The sequence below is a fragment of the Eublepharis macularius genome, chromosome 2 (assembly GCF_028583425.1).
Source record: "Eublepharis macularius isolate TG4126 chromosome 2, MPM_Emac_v1.0, whole genome shotgun sequence".
Classification (NCBI taxonomy): domain Eukaryota; kingdom Metazoa; phylum Chordata; class Lepidosauria; order Squamata; family Eublepharidae; genus Eublepharis; species Eublepharis macularius.
This window is the reverse complement of record NC_072791.1, coordinates 25,549,958-25,576,258: the sequence shown is the minus strand read 5'-3', so window position 1 is coordinate 25,576,258 and position 26,301 is coordinate 25,549,958. Positions and strand designations below refer to the sequence as shown.

Genomic DNA, 26,301 nt, shown 5'->3' with positions numbered 1-26,301 from the left:
GTATGCACCCCGGGAATACATGTGGTGTGTGTGCACTCTCCCAGTGGACACAACAATGTCATTTCCAGAAGTGATGTCATTGTACCGGCTGCAGAAGTGCTCCGACACTTTGTTTGGGGCTGATTTTCAAAGAATCAGCCCTGTGTGGAGCGGAGGAGCACTCCTGTGGATGGCGTGATGACATCACTTCTGGAAGTGATTATCACATTGGTGCTGGAGCATGTGCATGCAAAGAACACACTCCTGGTCAGAACCATACCCCTCCCCACCTGCCACCTGGAGGGTATAAGGACGTGGGTATCCTAATTGAGAGAAAGTAACTTCTGAGTTCCCTTTTCCCCACTAGCCCTCAATTGTAGCTGGGTGAGGGGAGGTATATATAGGGAACAGAGTGCCTGTCTGGTAGAGCCTCTGGAAGAGGAAATGGGACCTTGTGAGGATTTGGGTCAGGGCTCTCTGCCTGCTGCAGTGGAAGTTAGATGATAGGTTGGGAAACCTCAAACCTCTGAAGGGAGGTTTGGGTGGTGACAAGGAGTATGAAAGATCATGTGTGTCTGTGAGCTGTGGGGTCACACGTACCTACTCACCTATATATATGCACTTGCCATACCGTGTTAATTTCCTTCATAAGAGGAAACTTGAAGGAACGTTCTAAACTCCATTACAACACCCTGCACATTCCTCCTGAAGTTCAATCTCATGCAATTCAGAATGCTTATAATGCTCCTTGTGTTATTGCTGTTTCTTTTGCTATGGTTCTTAACTGAGTAAGGTTGCCAACTGTAGCTTGAGAAATTCCTGGAGATTTGGGGGCAGTGCCAGGGGAAGCCAGAGTTTGTGGAGGGGAGCTCAGCAGGGGTGTAGAGCCAGAGTCTGCTGTCCAAAGTTGCCATTTCCTTCAGGGTGACTTCTCTCTGTAGTTTGGAGATCAGTTGTAATTCCAGAAGGACTATAAACTCCAGAAGAGCTACATTTTAGTGTAGAATTTTTAAGGGAAAGATGTAAGAGTTCCTGCTGTTTTTGAATGTTTCCTATTGTCATTTACCTTTTAATTTGTTTTTCAATTGCAGCTTTTTCCTTGGTCATGAGCCAATCCTCTTGAGAATACTTCTAAAGAATGAAGTCTTTCATGAATATTTTCAGGAGTGGTAAGTTATTTTTCATTAATAAAATAGCAATGCCAGTAAAGACACTAACCTTTTCTCTGGTAGGATGCATTAGAAGATTTTTTTAAAGTCAAATATTAGCTTTTTGGTCATGCAAGAATTGGCATGGGAGCTTTTGATTCAGTGTTTGCAGAACAGGATAGGATTGACAGATGTCAGAATTCACTTTGCGTATTCATATCAGGCTGTCTTATATTTTTGGCAATCACAGTATCAATGTAGCTATAGTTACCTTTGTTAGCTGGAAGAAAATATTATTTAAAAATATTATTTGGAGCCATGGTGAGGAAGAATTGATGGAGTTTTTAAACCATCTCAACAACATCCACCTGAACATACAATTCACAATGGAGAAAGAAATTGGGGGGAAACTCCCGTTTCTGGATACCTTGGTCATCCGCAAAGCAAACTTTCAGTTAGGTCAGAAGGTCTACAGGAAACCAACTCACACGGATCGGTACTTACACAAAAACTCCAATCACCACCCTTGACAGAAAAGAGGCATAATGAAAACATTAGTAGACCGTGCAAGACGGATATGTGAGCCGCACCTTCTCAATGAGGAAATTAATCATCTAAACCATGCACTTCGAGCAAATGGCTACTCCAGAAATGAAATCAGAAGAGCAATTAATCCCAGGATAAATCAAACAACTAAGGAAAAACAGTCTCCTACAGGAAAAGTGTTTTTGCCATATATCAAAGGAATCACGGATCAGATGGGAAAGCTTATGAAAAAGCACAACCTACAAACTGTATTCCGACCCACCAGAAATATACAATAGATACTACGATCAGCAAAAGACAGTAGAGACCCTGTCACCTCTGCAGGAGTATACCGCATACCCTGCAGCTGTGGACAAGTTTACATTGGGACCACACAGCTCAGCATCCAGACAAGAATAAAAGAACATGAAAGACACTGCAGACTTGGACAACCTGAAAAATCAGCAGTGGCTGAACATAGCCTAACTCAAACAGGACACAGTATCTCATTCCAGGAGACCAAAATACTGGACAACACGTCCAACTACTTTGTCAGATTGCACAGGGAAGCCATTGAAATTCACAAGCATAAGCAAAATTTCAACAGGAAAGAAGAGACTTTAAGAATGAATAGAGCATGGTTTCCAGTTCTGAAAAACACCAGGCTAACAAAAGACTCTACAACCCACAATAGCCCTGCAGAGAAGGTTAGCATATCAAGCACTAATCCATATGCAAAAGAACCTCCTCAGGATACAGTGAAGCATTAGCACTCCATTAGCATTCCACACCATGGGAAACCCTTACAGGATGACACAACCCAACCCGCCTTTCTGAGTAGATATAAATTACTTGCAAACATCTCCTCCACAGTTTGACACTGTGAGATCCCTGTCTTGTGGTGCTACACCTCTGAAGATGCCAGTCACAGCTGCTGGCGAAACGTCAGGAACTACAATGCCAAGACCACGGCAATACAGCCCGGAAAATCCACAACAACCATTATTTTAAGTATTTATATGTCCATCTTTCTCCCAGGCATCCTAGGATACAAGGTGGTTAGGTATGAAATCTAGAAATAACCATTACCCTAGCAGTGCAATCTGAAGAACACTTTCTAGACAGTAAAAACCACTGAGTAGACTTCAGTAGGATTTTGAGTTGACCAGTTTTAGGATTCCACTGTGTTTTGCTGATGCATACAGTCCCCTTACACTAAGGACAGTGAAGTAAAGAGCCACTGTGCAGTCAGCCAAGGATCTCAGACTGTTTCATGGAACACAGTGAAGTTATCTACTCTCAAGCTACCTCTGCTGCCCTGGGAGAATCAGTAGGGTGTGCTCAGCTACCTCCCCCAGAAGTTGTCTGAAGGTCGGTGGTTTCTACCCCAGAGCTTCAGGTCAGGAGGGAGGCCTTACTGGTCCGTGTTTTTTTGTTCAGCTTCTCTTGGGATTTCCCCATCCTTTGAACCCCACCCATATCTAGCTGTCTATTGGTCCAACATTTGCTGTGCTCTTTCAATTGCTCAGGTCTCAGCCAGTTTTCCAGGCAAGCGGCAACAATAGGATGCTTTAGAAGCAGGGCTTTTTTCTGGGAAAAGACGTGGTGGAACTCAGTGGGTTGCCAGCACAGGGGGCAACTTTTGGCAGGAGGTGGTGCCCCTGGTACCACATGTGCGCACACAAAGTGCACACATGCTCCTAGGGCCAATGACGTCACTTTGGGTCAGTTGGAACAAGGGGGGAATTTTTAAAAGTTTAAATTGTCCTCAGTGAAAATGGTCATATGGCTGGTGGCCCCGCCCCCTGATCTCCAGACAGAGGGGAGTTTAGATTGCTCTCTTTTTTTTTAATAAAATTTTATTGGTGAGAGAATAAACAAAAGAAAAAAAAATTCCCCGAATTTAACACATCCAATCTCATTATTCCTCCTGCTCTATCCCCACACCCTTTTCCTTCCCCTCCCTATTGACTTCCAACAGCTTTCCAACCCTTAACCCTTCTTATTGCTTAAATCTAATTCATTTTTATTTTCCGACCGCCTCTAGATCATCGTATCTCTTATTCTAAGCACATTCTTATTTTTTTACATAAACTCTATCAAGCATACTATCAATATAATATATATCATATCCATATAACACAACAGTATGGTATAACCAGGTTCTCAGTATCTCTTACTTTAGACATTTTCTATTTCTCTTCTTTTAAATATATATTCCATCAAATATACTATCAATATAGTATATATCACAAGACTTAGATTGTATGCTATGCCACCAATGTAGCACAGCACACAACCCAATATAGCCCAACCACGTAACATATTGTAATATAATGTCTGATTCGCTACCTTATTGTTTTATACTATATACTACACACTGTATACCTCATTAATATATCTGTTTAACCATTTTCGTTGTCCCATATGTTCAATGTAAAATTCCCTTAAATATTATATTTGCTTAGATTATAGTTACATTCCCCCTAAGTGGCAAGATCCCTTCTCTCTTCCCATTACAACGTTATTCTTTTAAAAATTTTCAAACTGCCACAGTTCTCCTTTTACATCCTATTTTTTTTCCAAAAATTGTTTCAGTTTCCCCCAGTCAACAATATATTGTCCTAGGTCAAGATCTTTAAGTTTCCTTGTCAATTTGTCCATTTCCGCCATGTACAGCAATTTATAAATCCAGTCTTCTACAGTTGGTATTTCTTGTGTCTTCCATTTTTGCGCGTACAAAAGTCTTGCCACTGCAGTCATGTAAAATAACAATGTTCTATACTGCACTGGAACTGCCTCCATTCCCAAGTTCAGTAACAACAGTTCTGGGTTCTTATTTATTTGTATTTGTAAAATTTTGTTAATTGCATCAATTATTTCACCCCAGTACTATTTGGCTACTTCACATGTCCACCACATATGATATAATGATCCTTCATGCTTTTTACATTTCCAGCATTTGTCTGACATATTAGTATTGCCTAGCGCAATTTTCTTTGGTGTTAAATACCATCTGTAAATCATTTTGTACACATTTTCTTTAATGTTCGTACAAGTTGAAATCTTCACTGTATTTTTCCATAGGTACTCCCATGCCTCCATTGTTATTTCTTTATGAAAATTTATTGCCCACTTCACCATCTGGACTTTTACTGTTTCGTCCACCGTAAACCAGGGAGTTTAGATTGCTCTCCATGCCACTCCACTGGTACGGAGGGCAATCTAAACTTTCCTCTGTCTGGAGATCAGGGGGCGGGGCCACCAGCCATGTGACCATTTTCAAGACATTCTGGAACCCCGTTCCACTGCATTCCAGCTGGAAAAAAGCCCTGTTTAAAAGAAATGGTGTTCGATCTGATTTTGGCCAAGAATGACTTCAGCATGTCTTATGTCTTGTACTTTCTTTGTTTTCTTTTAAAAACAAACCTTTAAAATATTCTTTGGCTGCTTCTCTTTGCAGGGCTGAAGAATATGGACCAATTGTGCGGTTTAACATTTTACACAGAATTGCAATATGCGTATTGAGTCCTGAGGGTGTAAAGGTATGTTATGAAAAACTGTAGAATAAGACAGCTATAACCTGGATAGCTGAGGCAAGCTCAATCTCGTCAGATATCCTAAGGTAGGCAGGGTCAGCCTTGGTTAGTAATTGGATGGGAGATCTCTAACAAAGACCAGGGTTGCAAAGGCAGGCAATGGCAAACCACCTCCGGAAAGAGAACTATAGACCTGGGTGCTGTCAGCATATTAATGACACCCAGTTCCAAATCTATGAATAATTTCTTCTAATGTGGACAAAATGATGAGAAAGTTGAGAGAACAGAATCCGGAAGAATTTTTTAATGACTGGGGGAAACTAAAACAGTATTTGGAAAAGAAGTGGGACGTAAAGGGAGAATTATGGTTGTTAGATAACTATTAATTTTGCAGAAAGGAGGAGATACTGATCTTTACAAGAGAAGAGAGGAGATAAGTTAGAAATATAATGTAACTGATAGTTTGTTGTTAGGTTTTGTTTAATCTAATATATATTATCTATTTTAGTAGTGTATTAAGACAGTTAAGAATAGAAAAGGGGATATAAGTAGTAGATTTAGACAGCGGGTTAGAAAACTGTTGAAAATCTTAGATTAAGGGGGGAGGGGAAAGGGTGGGAGAACATGGAAGTGAGGGTTTTAATTGAAAATCTGTAATATTAATTTTTACTCACCCAATAAAAAATTCATTAAAAAAAATTAATAATTTCTTCTAAGGTCTTTTGTGATAGGGTCTTAAATTCTGTTGAAATAGAAATAGGGTTCCATAAGGCTCAACCAGTGATCTCTCTAATCCAACCCTCTACCTGATAGACTTAACATGAGTGGCTTCCAAATGATATAAATTCAACACTCATGAGGGAAACAGAAAAAGAACAACAAGAACAACAAAAGTACTACTAATAATAACAACATTTGATTTATATACCACCCTTTAGGACAACTTAATATCCTCTCAGAGTGGTTTACAAACTGTGTTGTTATTATCCTCACAATAATCATCCTGTGAGGTGGGTTGGGTTGAGAGAGCTCTAAGAGAGCTGTGACTGACCCATGGTCACCCAGCTGGCTTCAAGTGGAGGAGTGAGGAATCAAACCTGGTTCTCCAGATTAGAGTCCCACCCCTCTTAACCACTACAGCAAAGAGTACCTTTTATTTGCTCCCAGGGGTAAGGGAACAAAGTGGTTCGGAAAAAAGAACAGAAATATTAACAGGCGTATCACAGACTTGCTAGGCTCATTTATTTATAAAGTTACAGTCAATAATCTAGGAGCAGGTAGTAGCCAAATTTGTATTCTTGCGATAAGGATTCTCACAGCTTAAATGTGAGCTCCTCTCAGAAACCATAAACGATTCACTAGAGATTTTGAGATGACTACTAGAGGTGTGCAACAAAAAAAGATTTGAGTTTCCTGCTTTGGAATTTCCGAAGTGGGAAAAAGAGTCAGAAATAAGCGATTTCTGAAGTGACAAGCTGCTTCAAAAATCACTTATTGACCCGCTTCGGTATGTTCTGTAAAGATTCAGAGCACACCGACAAAGTTCCTGCCCCACCACTTATTTCACCTGATAGGAGAGGGACGAGAGGGTTCCCTTCTCCTCATCCCATCTGGTGAGGGGGAGGAGGAGATTCCCTCCTCCTCCTCCCATCGGGTGAAATAAGCTGTGGGGCATAAGTTTGGCCTACACTTTACCATGTGCTGCTTGCTTCAGCTGACCAACAGGGGAGCCTCCTCCTCCACCTATCAGCTGAAACAAGCTGTGTGGGGTCTGAAAGTGCCCCTTTCCATGCCACTTGCAAGTGGCACGGAAAGGGGTGCTTTTTAAACCCTGTACGGCTTGCTTCAGCTGACAGGCAGTGGAGCTCCCTCCTCTGCCTGTCAGCTAAAGCAAGCCACGCAGGGTCTGAAAGTCCACGTCACCAAAAAGGGCGATTTCACATGCCCTGCCTCATGCATTACCTGAAGCCAATGTGGGTGTTGAAACTGACACCACAACACTCCATTTATATCCCTGCAAACAATAACTTCTCCTTCTTGGAAATCCAACAGTTTATCAAAAAATTTCTCGTAGAATTTTTCCTTGGCAGTGTTCGGTGCATAAATTGTAGCTAGAGTACTAATCTTCCCCTCTGAGTGTTTAATTTTCAATAATATATATCTTCCTTCTGAGTCTTTCATTTCTTCCATTATATTAACTTGTTGGTTCCTAACATAGACCACCACTCCTCTCTTCTTCTCTTCCGCTGATGATATGTAAACGTTACCTAGTTTTTAATTCTCTAAGATATGTTCATGCTTTTTCTTAATATGGGTTTCTTGAAGACATATTATATCTGCTTTTTGCTTCTTTAATAGATTAAATGTTGTAGATCGTTTTGATGAGGAGTTTAAGCCATTGATGTTTACTCATAGAATACTAAAGTTTCCCATATTGTTAATATGCTGCTGCTTGATCTAATTTCCCTTCCTTGTCCTCTGATGATTTGTCTCTTTGCACCTGCTAATTGTCCAATGTATGTTCAACTGCCAGTTCCTCAAGCAGTTGTTTAGCTTGTTCAGTAGTTGATATCAGTCTTCTCCTCTTTGGTAACAAAACTTCAAGAGCAAATGGAATTCTCCAGTAGTATCTTATCTCTTTCTTGCATAACAGTTGCCTCAGGGAATCAAAATATTTCCTTTTTTTCAACACGCTTTGTGGGAGATCTTTTTTTTTTTTAAAGAAATTTTTATTGGGTGAGTAAAAATTAATATTACAGATTTTCAATTAAAACCCTCACTTCCATGTTCTCCCACCCTTTTCCCTCCCCCCTTAATCTAAGACTTCCAACAGTTTTCCAACCCGCTGTCTGAATCTACTACTTATATCCCCTTTTCTATTCTTAACTGTCTTAACACACTACTAAAATAGATAATATATATTAGATTAAACAAAACCTAACATCATATCAGTTACATTATGTTTCTAACTTATCCTCTCTCTTCTCTTGTAAAGATCAGTATCTCCTCCTTTCTGCAAAATTAATAATTATCTAACAACCATAATTCTCCCTTTACGTCCCACTTCTTTTCCAAATACTGTTTTAGTTTCGCCCAGTCATTAAGAAATTCTTCCGGATTCTGTTCTCTCAACTTGCTCGTCATTTTGTCCATTTCTGCCATGTACAGCAATTTTTGTATCCAGTTTTCAATAGATGGTACTTCTTGCGTCTTCCACTTCTGAGCATATAAAATTCTTGCCGCTGTTGTCATATAGAATAATAAAGCTCTTTGTTGCCTGGGAATCTCTTCTAATTTCAGATTTAGCAACAACAGTTCTGGGTTCTTATTTATTGGAATTTGTAAAATTTCAGTCATAACTTCTGTAATATCTCCCCAGAACTGCTTTGCTACCTCACACGTCCACCACATATGATATAATGAACCTTCATGGTTTTTACATTTCCAGCACTTGACTGACATTTTGTTGTTCCCATATGCTATTTTCTTCGGCATTAGGTACCATCTATATATCATCTTATAAACATTTTCTTTAATATTGGTACAAGTCGATATCTTCAATGTATTTTTCCACAAGTATTCCCATGCCTCCATTTTTATGTCTCTATTACAATTTATGGCCCACTTCACCATCTGGACTTTAACAGTTTCATCCTCTGTATACCATTTTAACAAAATCTTATAGATTTTAGAAATCTTTTTCTTGCCTTCTTGTAGTATACTTTCTTCCAATTCAAAGTTTTTCCATTTAAATCCCGATTTTAAACTATCCTTGTCATATAAGTCTTTAATCTGTCTGTATTGGAACCATCCATAGTGAGAGGATAATTCGTCTCCTGTTTTATGTTTAATCATATTTTGCTCCATTTTCAACACCTCCTTATATGACAAACATTCCTCTCTGTTGTAAATTGTTCTTGGGTCAATAACTTCTAATGGCACCACCCACGTCGGAATACCCTCATCCAAATATTTTTTATATTTTTGCCAGACCGTGTAGAGGCTTCGTCTAATGTAATGATGCAGGAACATAGAGTCCGCTTTAATTTTATCATACCATAAGTACACATGCCAACCAAAGAGTTTCTTGTATCCTTCAAGTGTTAAGAGTTTAAGATTCTCTAACGACATCCATTCCCTGAGCCACACCAAACATATTGCTTCATGGTATAGTCTTATATTTGGTAATTGTAGTCCCCCTCTTTCTTTGGCATCACATAGCACTTTCATCTTCACTCGAGGCTTCTTTCCTGCCCATACAAAGTCCGATATTTTCCTTTGCCACTTATCAAATTGTTTATTGTCTCTTATTATTGGTATTGTTTGCAATAAAAACATAATCCGTGGTAGTACATTCATTTTAATTCCTGCTATTCTTCCCAGCCATGACAAATTCAGCTTATTCCATTTGATTAAGTCTCTGTCTATTTGTTGCCATAGCTTTTCATAATTGTTCTTGAATAAGTCAATATTTTTAGCAGTAAGTTCTATTCCTAAATATTTTCCTTTATATGTTACCTCGCAATTGGTAATTTCCATTAACTCTTCTTGTCTTTGTTTCACCATATTCTTGCACAATAGCTTAGATTTTCTTTTATTAACATAAAATCCAGCCAAATCTCCAAATTCTTTTATCTTATCCAACAATCTTGGCATGTTTTGAATTGGATCTTCTACAATAACCATTACATCATCTGCAAAGGCTCTGACTTTAAATGTAAATCCCTTAATCTTCATACCTCTTATGGCATCATCCTCTCATATCTGCATCAATAAAATTTCCAATATCATGACAAACAACAGTGGAGACAATGAACAACCCTGCCTTGTGCCCTTCCATATTTCCAATTTCTTAGTTAATTCATCATTTACTACAATTGCTGCACATTTGTGGGAGATCTTGAAAGACTTGTATTTCTGTCCCCAAAACTTTAAGCAGATTCGCTCTTTGTTTCTTCAAAATCAGGTCTCTCGTTTTCTTATGTGTAAATTTTACCAATATAATGCATGGTTTTTTAAATCTTGCCCCGAATCTTGAGTAAATCCTATATATTTGATCTATCCCTAAGCAATCTCCCTCAATCTTGAAATGATCTTGTAATAACCTTCTGAATTCCTCCTCCAAATCTTTTCCCCCTAAATCTTCAAACACAAATTGAAATGATAAATTCCGAATTCTGCTTTGTACTTCAAGAGTTTCTATCTTTTGTTCTGCTAATTCCAATTTCTGGGTTAAGCTGACTCAGTTTGAGAGTTTTATATTATTCTTTGACTATCTCAATATCCTGTGTTTTCTTCTGTACTGTTTTTTGAACTTCTCCCAGTCCTGCTGCAAATTCTTGCTTCAGAGCTGAGATGTCTTTCTTTATCTTATCATATGCAGGGCTCATTTCAAGGGGGAATGCACAGGAACGCAGTTCCGACAGTTCCCCAAAGAGGTCACATGTCAGGTGGCCCCGTCCACCTGACTCTCAGCTATTTTAGGTCCATTTTGGCCTGGATTGGGGCCAAAACGGCCTGGATTGGGCCTCTGACGGGTGGTGGATCACTCTTCCGCTCAGTAGCAGCCCAATCCTGATTATTTTGGGCCCCTTTTCAGCCCCTTTTTGCCATTTTGGGCTCAATATCAGCCCTGAATGGCCAGGATTGGGTACAAAACAGCTAGGATAGGTAATGTCAGGTGGTGTGGCATATGTAAATCAGTTATGCTAACGACACACTTCTGGTGATGGCAAGGGGTGTGGCATATGCTAATGAGTTATGCTAATGAATTATGCTAATGAGTTCCTCCTGCACTTTTTCTACGAAATGACCCCTGATCATATGTATTCTGACCTTCAAATTTAATATTTTTTTGAGTATGTTCCTCTGTTTTTTAAAGCAGATCTTCTATTTGGGATGTAACAGTTTGAGAGTATACTACTAGGTTCTGTTGGATTTTATCCATAAGATCCTGAGAATCATACTCATCCTCGCTGTCCTCCTCCTTTTTCTCTTTCTTTTTCTTAGTGGTCATTTTTTACAACCTCTTTGATCTGCTTTCTAAAAATATTTCATACAGACTTCTCATATATCCCTCAGAGGAACTTTGCGATATGACTTGTTGACTTATCTAAATTAATCTTCAGGGCTTTGACAAAATAAAAAGAGATAAACTGCAAGGGAAAGGTGTTAATTAAGAATGAACAGGAAAAAAATATCAGTATGATGTAAAAATAGTAAGAAATTAGGGCCACATGATAGAAAGAGAATAAAAATATTAAATATAGAAGGAGAGGAAAAAGAGTGAAAGAGCAGCTTAATGGAAATTATTAATGTATTAATATTATTAATCCAAATATCTTATATACATGAATATATAAGATTAATCAATTAAACCATTAGTATTTCAATTAAAAGATTAGCTTCTTATGCACTCCCATAAATATTTTTATTCTCTTAGGCTGTATCAATTGTCTTGTTCAGGAACTGGCTGTGAAAATTCTCTTGTTCACTAGATGGCAGCCATGTGATAAACAGTAAAAAAACCCTCTTCTCTCTATAAACCCAGCTGGATCAAAAAAAAATCTATTCCATTTCTGTTTTCTTCAAAGAAAGAGAAAATTAGAGCAAGAGAAGAGAACCATGGAGACAGTAAGCGGAGTGCCCAGTTTGAAGCTCATACACACAAAAGGGAAAATTTTCCAAAAAAAGAACACAGCCACATTCAGTATCTTTTCTTTCTTTTTTCTTGTAACAACACACAGTTCAGTACAGCCAGTTGTGATTCCAAAAGGGAGGAGAGCAGGGGAAGCAAAATGACAGTTGCAATATACAGTCAGATCCTGCAGGCTTTGGAGACCTTTAATTTAAATGCAAAGTTTCATATCTTCTGGTCTCTTCTATACACCATTTCTTTATCTCCCTTCTCAAAATAACTTTCTCCATCTCAGCCACCCCCATCCTCGGAGCATAATCAGCAAGAAGAAGGTAGCGAGGGGGGAGGGGTGAAGGTGATTGAAACTCTGTATTGCTAATTGTTCTTCTATTTTAATCTTGTAGTGCTTTGATCTTGTAGCACATTAAATATTTCTTAGAAAGTAATCTTCTTGATAGGGGTGGGAGGTGGGGAAAGAAGTGGAAAATAGGAGGAAAAGAAAAATAAACAATGTGAGAGCCAAGCTTATAGCTATTCCAAGCTTCTCCACTTACTCAATTCAAGCTGTTAAGAAGCCACATGAAGAATCCCACTCATTCCTTCATTTCTCCATTCGACCACCTTTCATTATTCTTGTCTGGGAGGTTTTAACTCCCCTGGCATTATAAGTAATGCCTCTGGAACGTAGAGAGTTCAGGAGCTGATGAGAGCTTCTTTTCAGCTCAGGGTCTTCCCTGGAAATCCGGTTCACTTTCAAACTTCCCGCCCCACTGCTTTTTTTCCCCATGGGAGGGAGAGGAGGGAACCCTCTTCCCCCTCCCATCGAGGGTAAAAAGTGGGGTGTGTGTGTGTGTTGAAAGTAAGCAGCACTTTTCTTGCTGTTTGCAAAGCAAACAACTAGAAAAGTGCTATGGGAGCAGCTGCTATCACTTTGCCTGAAGCTTCCCAAAGCTATATGAATTACTTCGGAAAGCTTTGATCAGGCATTTCTGAATCGGCCAGCAATGCTGGGCCCGATTTGGGAATCCCAAATCTTTCCTAATTGGGCCCGATTTGGGTTTTTTTTTCAAATCAGAATCCTGAATTGCACACCCCTGATGACTACAGTCTCTTCAAAGAAGCCTGCTTTATTCCAGAAGACAGGTTCTGAGACTTCCAAAGTCTCCTGAGAAACATTGCCTCCCAGCTAACACTCTGGAAATGTAAACCTTATCTTGACATATTTAATTGTTCAGCCTGCTTACATACATGGGAGACTATGAGACAAGATCCCTATGGTCATTTCAACAGCATGGTTTTGAATCCCACCAGTATCAGCAACTTGTAATTGGCCTTTTCTTTCAACTGAAGGAACCCACACAACCTCCCATAATTTTGGAAACTATGCTTCTTTCAAAATGTAAACCTTCCGCTCAGTTGCTGTATGTTCTTATGGTAGCAAGTGTAAAGGCTTTGAGTTTGCTGCTGTGAGGAATGTTTTGTGGTAAGAACTCAGAGATCACTGAAGCAGGAGGTTTATAAAAATAACAAAGAATATTTATTTATGTGCATTTTTGTTTTAAAATAACAAATCAGCAGCCCAGAAGAAACTCAACCATGACTAGTTACAGCCTTAGATTGTGATTTTAATTCCCTTTAATTCCTTTTAATGCTTTCAAACAGGCTTTCACTGACTAGCCACCAGGTTGGCTCCTTTCACACATAGGATTTCACTCATACTGCCTTGCTTTCCCAAGACAAAGTAAAAAATTGTATTCCAATGAAGAATTAAACACCAATTATAAGTAATCAATAAACAATACGCAAACAGTGCAAACTCAAGCCGCTGTTGTAAACCAATGAAGTAAAGTTTCCTTATGGTCAAAACAACATATTGCAATGAAGTCCACAATAGGAGAACATCCCATAGGTAAATCTCCAGGGTAAGTAGCCAACAAGTCCTTATATCAGTAAACAGGGGTCATTTCATAGAAAAAGAGCTGGAGGGATTCATTAGCATAACTTATTAGCACAACACATTAGCATATGCCACACTCCTTGACATCACCAGAAATGTGTCATTAGCGTAACTGATTTGCATATGCCACACCTCCTGACATCACCTATCCTGGCTGTTTTGGACCCAATCCTGGCCATTCAGGGCTGAAATTGGGCCCAAAATGGCAAAAGGGGGCTGAAAATGGCCAAAAAGGGGCCCAAAATGGTCAGGATCGGGCCACTGCTGAGCGGGAGAATGATCCAGCACCCGTCAGAGGCCCAATCCGGGCTGTTTCGGCCCCAATACAGGCCGAAACGGGCCCAAAATGGCCATGAGTCAGGTGGGCAGGGCCACCTGACATGTGACCTCTTTGGGGACCTGCCGGAACTGCGTTTCTACGCGTTCCCCCTCGAAATGAGCCCTGTCAGTAAATAATGTCTTGTGTATTCTTTTACAGCTGGTGTAATGAAAGCTGGGACACCCCTACGGACATAACCTGTCTGCCCAACAATCAGGTCCCTGATGGTTTCCTTCATATGTAGTGCTCTATTTGTGTCTATTCTATCGTTCCTTTCCCAAGAGTAGGATTAAGAGTACAAGGTCTGCTCATTACCAGAGATGTGCTTCACAACTCTGTCCTCTCCCAGAGGTAGAGTCAAACCACTCTGCCACAATACCAGGCAGAGCTCTACATCAACTGTCTGCTCTTTTCCTGAGGTAGCCCTGAACCCTGTCTCAAGCTAGCCTGCTTTATCACAGGCAAACATTGAGGCAGGTTTCTTCAGTCTCTCTTTCTCTGAAATTTCAGACCCTATCTGAGCTGACAGTATAACAGCTTTTCCCCTCTCACTTACTGCTCCTCCAGCCCTTCCAGGGATCCTAATTGGCTGCTAGCTGCTCCACTCACAGACCAATCAGGACTAAAAAGGATTAGTGTTTTTACTGTCAGGGGCAGGACAGCCTCCTGTCCATCATAGCATTTCATAGAGTTTGCGTTAGAAGAGGAGACTGAGAGTCTCTACAGACAAGACATCTTACATGAGGATGCTCAAGTGAAGAGAGATGCAGTGTTAGCTGGGAAAGGTAAATGACAGAGTAGAACCAGAGGAGTTAGCCATGTTAGTCTGTAGTAGCAAAATAGTAAAGAGTCCAGTAGCACCCTTTAAGACTAACCAACTTTATTGTAGCATAAGCTTTCAAGAGCCACAGCTCTCGAATGCATCTGACAAAGAGAGCTGTGGCTCTCGAAAGCTTATGCTACAATAAAATTGGTTAATCTTAAAGGTGCTACTGAACTCTTTACTATTTTGACAGAGTAGAAGGCTTCGTCACTTTCACCTCTCTACAAAGAGCCGGGAGATCCCTCCTGAGAGAGTTTATTAATTTCCCCTTCCCCCTTCTTTTCCCTGAATGCTATGTTAATTTCACCTCTGGATCGGGGAGGCAAAGAAGAAATAAATACACCCTCCGAGGATCTTTGTACAATAAACAATCTCTTACTTCCTTTCTAAATATAAACAAGTGTATACTTTGTTATTTTCTCTCCTGCGCACACACCAGTCAGCATAACCAGCTTATCATCACCTACAATCATGCTTTCACTGCAAATGATAGACCCTGCTGATTGGCCCAACTATGGAATCCTTCAATCAGGTTTCTAGGGCCAACATATGATTTATTTATCAGTTTGAATAGTAAGGGGGATGAGGTTGCACCCTGTGGATCCTCATGGAACAAACCCTGCACTGAAGACATCTCTGATAGCAACGCTTTGAGAATAATCTATAAAGAACAATTTAAACTAGTTCAAAGGTCATCCCCGATACCTACTTCAGTAAGAAGCTGCTGTAGCATAGTGGATATGTGGCTGGGCTTTGAGCCGGCATGCTGCTGGTTCGACTCACACTACTACCATGAACTCTGCAGGTGGCCTTGGTAAGCTTTCCTCTCAACCTCAGCTCCCCAGCTGTATTGTGGGGGCAATAATAACGCTGATTGTTCACTACTCTGAGAGTGGCACTAATCTATCCATAAGGATGGCATATAAGCACACTGTTGTTGTTCTTGCTGCTGCTGCTGCTGTTGTTGTCAACGAAGTAGTAGTAGTAATATGACATGAACCACTGCTGATAAATCTAGTAGGAGACGTGGCATTTGTGGGCATTCAGATACAGATCATTGACTAAGGCCACCATTGTAATCTCAGTCCCATAGCCTGGCCTGAAATTGGACTGAAAAGGGTCCAGAGTAGAGATGGGCATGAAATGAACCACGGAACAAAATTCCGGACGGAACGGCTGGTTCATTTGCAGAGAAACACGTGTTCCGTGGGACCGCGTTTTTCCTGAACAAACAAATTTTTCCAACCATTCCATGGCCGGTTTGGAGTTTCACAGACCCCCCTGCTGGTTTTGGTCCATCAGCTGAACCCAGTGAGGGATCTGTGAGACTGACAGCCCCTTTCTCCTACTGCCGTTTACAGACCCCGCACCAGTTCCAGCATGGAGTCTGTGAAACTGACAGCCCGGGAAGCAGGAAAAGAGGCAGTCAGTTTCACAGACCCCGCTGCTGAACCCAGTGTGGGGTCTGTGAAACTGACAGCCCCTCTCCTGCTGCTCTGGCAGCAGGAGAAAGAGGATGTCAGTTTCACAGACCCCACACTGGGTTCAGCTGATGGGCTGAAACTGGCGCAGGGTCTGTGAAACTGACAGTCAAAGCGGGAGGAGAAAGAGGCTGTCAGTTTCAGCAGCCGGTGCGGGGTGGTTGAAATGCCACGAACCACGAACTGGGAAAAGGTCGGAAGTTCATGGTTCGTGGAATGCTATGAACCACGAATCATGTGGTTCGGGTTTTTTGTTTCGTGCCCATGTCTAGTCCATAGCACCAGAGTTATCCAAAAAGACATGGAGTTGGCCCACCACTGGTGTCTCAATGACTTTGCTCAAAAAAGGGCAAATTTGAGACAGGGTAATAATTGGCCACCCATTTTTTCTATAGTGATATTTTTTTAAAAAAAACAGTGAGTAAATAACTGCCTCTTTAAGTTGCTAAGGGGATGTACCTTGAGTTAGTTACTGATTTATGATGGACACCAAAGTCTCATTAATGTGATTCTTAAATGATTTCAACCGCCTGAATGGGCAAGAATCCTGAGTGCAAATGGTGGCCTTTATAGATAGATCCCATTACAGTAACTGGGTCAAAATGGTCAATAAACAGGCCAGACATTGCATGAGGCATATCTTCTAAATTAAGTAAACGAATCTTGCTGTTCTATTTTAATTTTGAAAGCTGTCCATAGTACTTTCTGAGTAGGTCTATAAATAATAACAAACATTAAGTATATTTAAATGTGAACTGAGCAGAGGATTTTATTTCAGGAGTTCCTCATGTCACCCCAATGTCCAAAGGACCGAATTGTGTATGGGACAGCTGCTTATATGTTTGGTGTAAGGTAGGTATATTTAAAGGTCAGGTAGACATGATGTGTGAAATTTTTAAAACAAATTAGGGAATTTTAGGGAAGAGTTTGTGTCCAGGCCAGTTTGTCCCCATGCTACTTTTGTAACTTTTGGCTGGGATTAACCTTGCTGCTAAGTCTCTTCCCCTCCTGCTGGGAGGGTACAGGGACCTGGCAAACCTAGCGGAAATCCATCTCTCTGTAAAACTGCTTCAATAAATCCAAGCCTACAGCTAGAGGAAACCAGGAAATAGCAAAGGGATCAGATTGTAAGAGAAGAAGAGGTGGAATATATGGTTTGTTCACAGTCCTGGGTAGGCCACAATTTGGACTCCTGTTTTATAGTATTGCTTATTAGACATGGGCACAAACCAAAAAAATTTAATGAACTAGCAGTTCATGGTTTGGTGCCAATGACGATCCCAAAGTCGCAAACTGCGACAATCATTTTCCGTTGCCGAACCGGTTCACGGTTCGTGGGCCGCAGAATGGCCCTCATTGCACTTAGAGAGCCCATATTCCCAGGGAGTGTTTTGCAGGCTCTCCTACAGCCATCACCCAAGTTTGGACAAGATTGCAAAAGGGATCTTGGAGTTATACCCTCTCCAATACAAGGCCCCCAGGAAACTCCCACAAAAATCCAAGCTCAATTATACTCTCAGTCTCTCTCCCCAAAGGCTAGCAAGTGGCAAGCAAGAGCTCTGTCCCACTCCACTGCTTGCTGAAAGTGAAACCCAGCCTGGGAACCCACAGCTATTTATAAGCACAGGTCCCACTGAGCAACGCAGGAGGTTTGTCTCTGGCCGTCAGAGCTGCCTATCAGGGTTTGCAGGGATGAGATTGGAGTGCCCATGGCTACAGAACACCCCCTTCCCCCTCCCTCCCCTGGGTGTCTTCTCCCAACTTGTAACCGCTTTGCAGCTCCATGATTGGAAGGAAGACCTGCTGATCAAAGTAAGCTGGGCTTCCATTCGGGTTTCCAGGGCAACAGAAGGAGCGCAGACAGAGTTCAGGCATTCCCCCGGCTCCGTTGCCAGGGGAATTGATTGCTGACGTCTGAGTGTCTGGCTTCCCGAACCGTGGCGGAAAGGACCGAACCAGGCCTCTCCCAAATGCTGGTTCGTTGGCCATGGACAATCACGAACCGTTGGATCGCTATCGTGTGATTGCCAATTTTGTGTGTTTAAGTTCGTAATGCGGTTTGTGCCCATCTCTATTGCTTATTGTATGTATACTGCTCTCATTTCATTGTTTTTACTTGTGTACTCCATATCTGAATTTCAGTGAGAAAGGTAAACTGTAAATGAAGTAAGTAAAATAGCTAGATAAGATCAACATCTGAGGGTTGAATGGTCCCTAGAATAAGGCTGTTTTTTCTCTACTTTTTCAGAGTCGTTGGGAATGGTTTGGCAACTGATTGCGATACCAACCATTGGCACAAGCAGAGAAAAATTATGGATCCAGCTTTCAACCGAATGTGAGGCAAAAATAGATATTTTAATTGTCCATATTTAAAGTCCATTTCTAAAAGTGTTTATTCCTTCGAAGGCCCCTTGATTTCTGGAAATTATATTTAGGATTCTGGTCCTCCAAAGATTAACACCATTTCTTTACTAGATGCATCCCACTTTAGACCATTTTACAGCTATATTGCAGATGGAAACCTATCTACCTTTTTAGTGCTTCTTCTGCATTAATTGAACTAGATTTTTCGACACTTATCACATTGAATTATCTCTCTTATTGAGTGATATTAACTCTCTCCCATACTACTTACTGTCTTTGCTTGTTTCCCTCATTGTATGTAAAAGTAAATGTCTGGACTAGGTGCAAGATTTTCTCTGATCCTCAATATTGAAACAGTTGGAGAATAGGTTTCAATATTGAGGAGGTCTGGCAAGAGGAGATCTATATCCTATTTCCAAACTTGGTTAATAACTGTGTGTGGATAACAAAGGAGAAAAAATAAAAGAGAGAAGGTGGGTTTTTTATTTTGATGTAATTGATATTCCTTTGGGAAAATATTCCTATAGGGAAATATCCACCTCACCACATTCTTGGCTGTGTTGTGCAGAAACACTTTCAGCATGACATATTGTGCTTGTCCTGTTCTCTAACAGTTACATCTGTTGGCAGGAGCAGAGAAACTCATAACTCATCACATATAAAACTCACATCTCATTGCATATTGATGGCAATCCTCATAGGGAGAGCTAGTTTGCTGTAGTTGTTAAGAGCAGCAGGACTCTAATCTGGAGAGCCAGATTTTATTCCCCAGTCCTCCACTTGAAGCCAGCTGGGTGACCTTGGGTCAGTCACAGCTTCTCGGAGCTCTCTCAGCTGCACGCACCTGGGCCGTATGCAAATAGAATGTTATTATTTATTATTAAAGTGTAGTTCAGTTCATAGCCAGTGCTCACCATGCACAGGCATGGAGAACTGGGAGGAGGGGCTTTGGGGGCTGGGTGTTGGCTCTGTGGCATGATTTACCCCAACTAGAAGTAAACACAGCTGGGCCAGAAGTAATGTGATGCCACTGGTGGCAGATCAGGCGCCTCCCTCCCTTACCTGAGGATAATGAAAAGTCCTCACCTGAAGTGGTTGGGACTTCAACTGCAGATGTGGGGCTAAGGGAGGCCTCTGCAGAACTCTGGGCAGCCAGCCTCATCAGCAGTGATGAACACCTGAAGCCATAGAAAGCAATGGGCTCTGGAAGGTAATAGACTTCTGCCTCTGAGGTCAGTGTATGGGAATAAGGCACATGGGAAGAAAGCAAGAGTAAATGATGCAACCCTCCCCCTTAATCAGAGACTATTTCTTTTCATATAAGCCGGTGTTAAATGAGATCCTTTACCAGGAACATGGTCAGCAAACATGGTCAGCAATAATTCAATGTAATAAACAAGGAATCTGCCTGATCTCTTTGAGGCTACCCAATACCTATCTCTCAGTGGACGTGCCACAAAAATATCCTCTTTTTTCCTATTTCTAAATTTTATTATGCCATATGTAAAAGATGAAGGACACACACCGGAAGAGTTGGATAGGTAATGATAAATATTTTGTACTGTTACCAGAACTGCTCTTTTAAATGGGGAAATTAGCTCAGCAGTCTGGAACTAAAATTAGCGCGGATCTAACCAACATTTATGGAGGTCCCGATTCTAGACACTCTAGTGACAAAGAGGCAGACTACAAATAGATTCAATAAACACGTGTATTTACTAATAGTGTGGCATAAGCCTGAACTTGCACATACATACAAGAAAGCATACAACAACTAGGAAATGCAGAGTAAGAAATACAGAGACGGTCGCATGAGCAGGTACCCACGATGATAAGGGCGATACTTACAATCGTGAAGCGGAGCAGAGACATGACAGCGGGGTGGTCCAATGCCAGCACTGGATCCACAGACAGACAGCAAGGGGTCTGGACAGGGAAGGTGTACGCACCATATGGTCTGAGGGACCAGCTTAAATACCCCAAAACGTACCCTGGGGCTGGTGCTGTACTTGGTGGTTCTCACAGATTAAAACAAAAGCTTTAATGGGTTACTGAATGTCTTAGGTGGGCCACTTTAGGAATCTGATTGTGTTATAGTGACACCTCAGGAAGAGGGGACAAAGGAGGGAGGAGGAGATCCGAGAGTTCTAAATGGATGTTCCAACGGACAGGGCTTGTCCTGATGTCATCAGCTCTGGAATGCGGAGGTTTCTTTGAGATGCATTCTGTAAGTGCTTGGGATGGTCGGCACTTACCTTCTTCTCCAGGGTGGCTCCTAAGATATGCAGAGCGGGGCGAGGTTCTCTCGCTGTGGATATGGTGTGTCCGCTTCTCCAAAATGGCTTCCCAAAGCAGGCTTTTCCTCTAGGTTTTCTGGCTGCCAAAGAACATGGTCGCCGGCTGGGCATGGCGGGGGCTGGTTATCAGGTTGCCCGATAGCGAGGGCAGGCTCGGGGACCGGCCCGCGGGAGGCTCCAGGCGGGAACTGACCAGGGAGCGCTTGGCCAGGCTCGCTGGAGGTTTCCCCGGTAGGCGCCTGGCTGCTAACCAGCTTGGGCCCAGATGAGGCAGGCTTCCATGGAGGCAGGGAGACAGCACGTAAAACACAGTTCATAACAGGGAACAGGCGCGGTCCATGGTGGATGGCAATGCAGGCACGGGGCACACATGTAATAAAGTCCAAACACACACACACTGGGAGGTCCAGATATAGGTCTGGGCAGGGCTGCCCAGGAAGAAAGTCCTTTGTGGAGTTATCCAGACATGGAGTCAGGAAACTAACACAGTCTATTGCAGCAGCAAGGTAATTAACAAGCAGGCAGGAAACTGACACGTGTATTAGAACGCACACGTGCAGGGCAAACTGGGTGTAACAGCAACACAGGAAACTCTGGCACCGTCCATGGCAGGCCTTAAAGCAGGAGAGGGGGCCTACTTGGCAACAGTACTCTTGCTGGAAAAAGGGTGTCAGTCTTCAAATGAAGCTTCAGCCTTACTTGCTCTGGACCAATACGTGCATGGTTTATTTTATTTTACGTACAGTATTTATGAACTGTTTAACTGGGGACTGTTCACAAGGTGGCTTATAGCCACTTAAATACAAATATCGATACAAAATAGAGAAAAATAATGCAGCTACTAAATTTTTAAAAACTGTATAAGAATAGTGAGATTCTTCCTTCAGGTCCAAAAGCTTAATTAGAATTAGAAAGTGTTCTCCCATATCTATGAATAGAGATTGGGAAGGAACAAATGAAGACTTCTTAGAGGAGAATATTCCATCACTTCAGGGCTAAATGAGGCCTTAACTACACATTAAGAAGTCCTCATGTGCAATGGGTGTTTGCTGCCTCCCACACCAGCACACCAACTACCTTGAGTTTGTGACCAAAGCAGATAGGAAGATGCAGCTCTAGCCTCTCCACCCCTGCTATTTTCATATTTGCAAACCACTTGTGGAGCCACTGTTGATTACTTATGTGGCAACACATTAAGTTTCGCAACAGAGCCAAAAGCTGCTCTGCCAGACAGTTTGCAAATGCAAAAACAACACGTGGTAGGTAGAAGCTAAAGCGCGTACTCCCGGCTGGCTTTGGCTGCAAGCAGAATAAAAGCTGATATGTGTGTGGAAAGCTCCCATCGCAAGTCTGATGCAAAGTCCTTGTGTTGTTCCCTAGAAAATACAAGGACCTTGTATGTAATGTGTAGATGGATCCTGAGAAAAGTCCCTTCTCCTAGTAGATGACATCCTTCAGCTCCATGACAGTATCTGGGACCTCTCTGGCAAGTCTTGTAAGACCATAGGAGGAGGGGGCTCCCACCACAGACATTTATTTTGGCAACCCATTGTGTCAGTGTCAGAAAGAGCAGGAATACGAACTCCTCTTCAAACTACAGCAATCTGCTTAATTCTCCACTCCACTGTCTATTTGAATGTCATGAGAATAGTTTGGATTAACATACTGAGCTGATCCATATGACCAGGACACACGGCCGACAACCACTCTGGGGTTCCTTCTTACCTTTCTTGTCACCATGTCAGTCACTGGGAAAATATGCAGGAGGAGAGCAAAGAAAGTTAGGGAGTTGGGGGCAGGAACGGGAGAAGAAACTGTAATGTGTATGGGGCCTACCCAGGTATTCCTACCTATAGCACAGGGAGAAGAACAATGGGAAACTTGCTAGCCCCATCCTATTCACCAGACCTGTGTTTGTGTGTAATGGTTAGTGTATATGCATTTGTGCTTGAGTGTTTTCTCATGTGTATATAAGTATGTGAGATTTTATGCACACTTATATGTGTACGTGTGTGTCTTTTGTTCATATTGGGGTGGATGTGTCTTCCAAGGAGCCTTCCTCCTGTCTAAGGAGACTCCCTCCAGCTTAAGGGGCTCTTCCTCCAGCAGAAGAGAAACCTAAGTTGGAGGAAGTGTCCCTTAGGCTAGAGGAAGTCTTTGGACTTTGCTCTGTGTAGTGAGAGGATAGGGGTAAGATCCACCCTATTGGATGGACTTATTGTGCCTGTCTTTTATAATTACATAATATATAAGAACCTCTTTTTCACACATATAATAACTAAAGAGAATACCTAGTCCAAATGCAAAGTTCTTTCTTCAGTGACTTTTATTAATTGCCCAGTTACCTAAGCAGCTTGATGGGAGTCTTTAATGACAAAGCAGAAGACCTTATGAAGGTGTTGGAAGGAAAAGCCAATGGAGAGACAGAAGTGAATATGATGGACCTCCTGAAACGGGTAGTTCTTGACATCATTGCAAAGGTACTAAGTAGATGAATGTCCTGTTTCCACTAACACTAAAGAGTAAGAGACGTCTGTCTGTTTGTCTCTCAAAAGCTTATACCTGAAACCATCTGTCATTACGTTTATATCTTCTGCAAGGAGCTGAGGGTGGCCTACATGGCTGAGTGGTGGTTTGAACCCATATCTCCCCATCCTAGTCCATCATGTTAAGCACTATATCACACTGGCCACAGGGAAAGCCATAGCATATGGCCACTGGGCCACAGCAAAAGGGCAGCACACGGCATATATGTGGGAACCAGGGGGGAAGGGGCTGGGGTCCTTCATGCTCACCACACTGTTGAGATTTGCACATTTGGTACATTACGATAGTGTCTCTGAGGACTCTGAACGGGTAGCAGACATGCTTGGAGAACTGCAGACCTTGAGCATTGGAAGCCCCTTTGAAGGCCCCTGTTCAGCAAACAGTATCTTAAAGCTTTCCTTCCTCCTTAACACTGAAAGTTCTCAAGAGGTCAGATTGCATGTTAGATCATGTTATTTACATAGGTGCATAAAATATTGAAAGCCCAGATCATGTAGCAGTCCCCATGAATAACAGTGTATAACTACCACCTTACCTTCACCCCTGGCATTTGGTTGCTTTGATCCATCTCTACATTTTTCACAATTTTACCAGGCAGCTTTTGGACTGGAACCAAATACTGTGTGGGATGACCAGTCCCCTTTACTACGTGCATTGTCTATGACCATGAAAGCGCTAGATGTCATACGGATTCCTTTCTTTCAGGTCAGTGCCATAAACACTTGTTGTGAACACTCTCTCCCTCCCTAACCAAAGCGCAAAAGTGTATGTATGGCATGGTGGGAAAGATAAGGTCCGACAAACACCTGGAAGCATCTGGATGCATAGATAGGGAAGCAAAGGTTAAGGAGTAAAGAAAAGGAAGCCCAGAGAACATAGCGTCTCTGTTTTTCCCAGCTCAAGATACCACATCCCTGGCTAACCATTGGGTGAGCTGGGGTGGACCAGTTTCCTAGCAGTTTAATCAATTCATTTCTTCTGCCTCACTTTTCAGCTGAACTGGTCCACAAGGCAGCTTACAAAGTGCAATCATAACCAGCACTCTTTTTGTTAAAAAGAAAAGTGCCCGTACTCGTATAGAAGCTGGTGCCAATTTCCACCAACTCCTCCTTTCTTTACAAATCACTCCAGGCTCTTCCTGAGGGTCTCTTTCCTTCCCTGGTTGAGTGGGGCAGGCCAGCACACCAAAATCAGGACTTGGGAGAGCCCTGAAAAGAAAATCACCAGTGCTCAGTAACCCCGAGTACCGTCACAAAACAAGCCCCGGTTCCTTCTGATATGATTCAAATGGCAATCGGGATGCATGCATGAAATGACAAAAGGATAACAACTGTAAGCATTTCCCACACCTGCAGCACTGTTTTACAGAAGGTTTTTAAAAAAACACTTTTAGCAGCTTTCTAAATGTGAGAAGTGAGGAGGCCTGGCAGTTCTAGATGTTACCACTTGCTAAACAATAATTGTTGGGGTTGGGAAAGGGGGGAGGTGTCTTTCCTTTCTAGGAACATCCTTAGACCAAGGTTTCCCTGGAAAGCACTCAGGTAGTTGCTTGCCACGCCTCAGTACCTCCTGAGAACAGCTAGACTGATCTGCTGGGAAGCAGCCCTTCCAGCTCAGCCCTAGCAAAATAACCAAATAACAGGGTGGAAACCTTGAAAACTATCTTATAGCAAACTAGGTAACGCCCAAACAGGCTGACATGTAGGGAAGAGAGTCAGAGAAATATCCCAGAGAAATGGATGTACTAAGGAAGCCAAAAATGCCTTTATAGAAAGAAGGTAAAACACAGGGGAAAGCACACTATCATACAGCACAGTCTATCAAATAAAACAATAATGTTGAGCGAACTCAATGAAGCATACTTTACTTAAGTTGTAGAAGATTCCTCAGAGCATATACAGAGTTCCTTGTAATACCAAGATAGTGGAGGAGTCCTTAACCCCTGGCGCACTGGTCTTGGGATCTCCAGATGTTCCAAATTGGGGACAAAGAAAAGTCCAGAGCTCCCAGATATTTATGGGCAGTGGAGCCTGACCTAAGACAGTCTAGGGTTGCCAGTTCCCTGCTCCCACCTCCACCCCCTGCCTCCACTTACTTGGCTGGTGGGGAGAAAGGCAGGGGAACTCATCTCCCACGGCGCACTCCTGGGTGGCACAGCGTGCTCCTGCACGCTGCAGTGACCCAATCTAGGCCAAATTAGGCTGCTGCAGAGGGCAGCAGTGCTCCTGCATTCTGCAGCAGCCTGATTCAGGCCAAATTGGGCCCGATTTGGTCCCCTGTGGACCGCGGGAGTGCTCCAAGAGTGGCACACAGTCTACACAATGATCACTTTCCAGAAGTGACAACATCACACAGGCCGGGAGTGCGAACGCATGCACACAAGAACACATAAGTGCCAGGTCCTACAACCTTCCACCTGGGGAGGGGGGTTAGGGGGACCTGGCAACCTTAGGTCAGCCTCCTTGGTGAGATTGCCCAATCTAACCAATCCCAAGCAAAGCTCCATCTCTGATGTCAGAAACTATTTCCACCAATCAGAGAGTTACTACAGGATGACCTCACCATTTAATGGTTCTGCACTAACATGACAAAAAGGGAATCTGGCCCAAGCCAGTTGCCCTTTGTCAAAAAAGAATTAAGTTGGCCAGGTAGCTCTAATGTGGAATGGTTTATAAAGCATTATTT

The 26,301-nt window shown here is 42.2% G+C and overlaps 1 protein-coding gene across 1 annotated transcript in view; it reads left to right on the top strand.

The window, feature by feature from the left end:
• LOC129324893 (cholesterol 24-hydroxylase-like) overlaps nucleotides 1-26,301 on the top strand; it is a 52,999-nt gene that overhangs the window by 1,183 nt on the left and 25,515 nt on the right. The window contains exons 2-7 of the mRNA XM_054972334.1: nucleotides 1,071-1,148; nucleotides 5,116-5,197; nucleotides 17,187-17,260; nucleotides 18,657-18,743; nucleotides 23,411-23,549; nucleotides 24,211-24,321. Coding sequence (XP_054828309.1) covers nucleotides 1,071-1,148; nucleotides 5,116-5,197; nucleotides 17,187-17,260; nucleotides 18,657-18,743; nucleotides 23,411-23,549; nucleotides 24,211-24,321 — 571 coding nt within the window. The remainder of the gene's footprint in view (nucleotides 1-1,070; nucleotides 1,149-5,115; nucleotides 5,198-17,186; nucleotides 17,261-18,656; nucleotides 18,744-23,410; nucleotides 23,550-24,210; nucleotides 24,322-26,301) is intronic.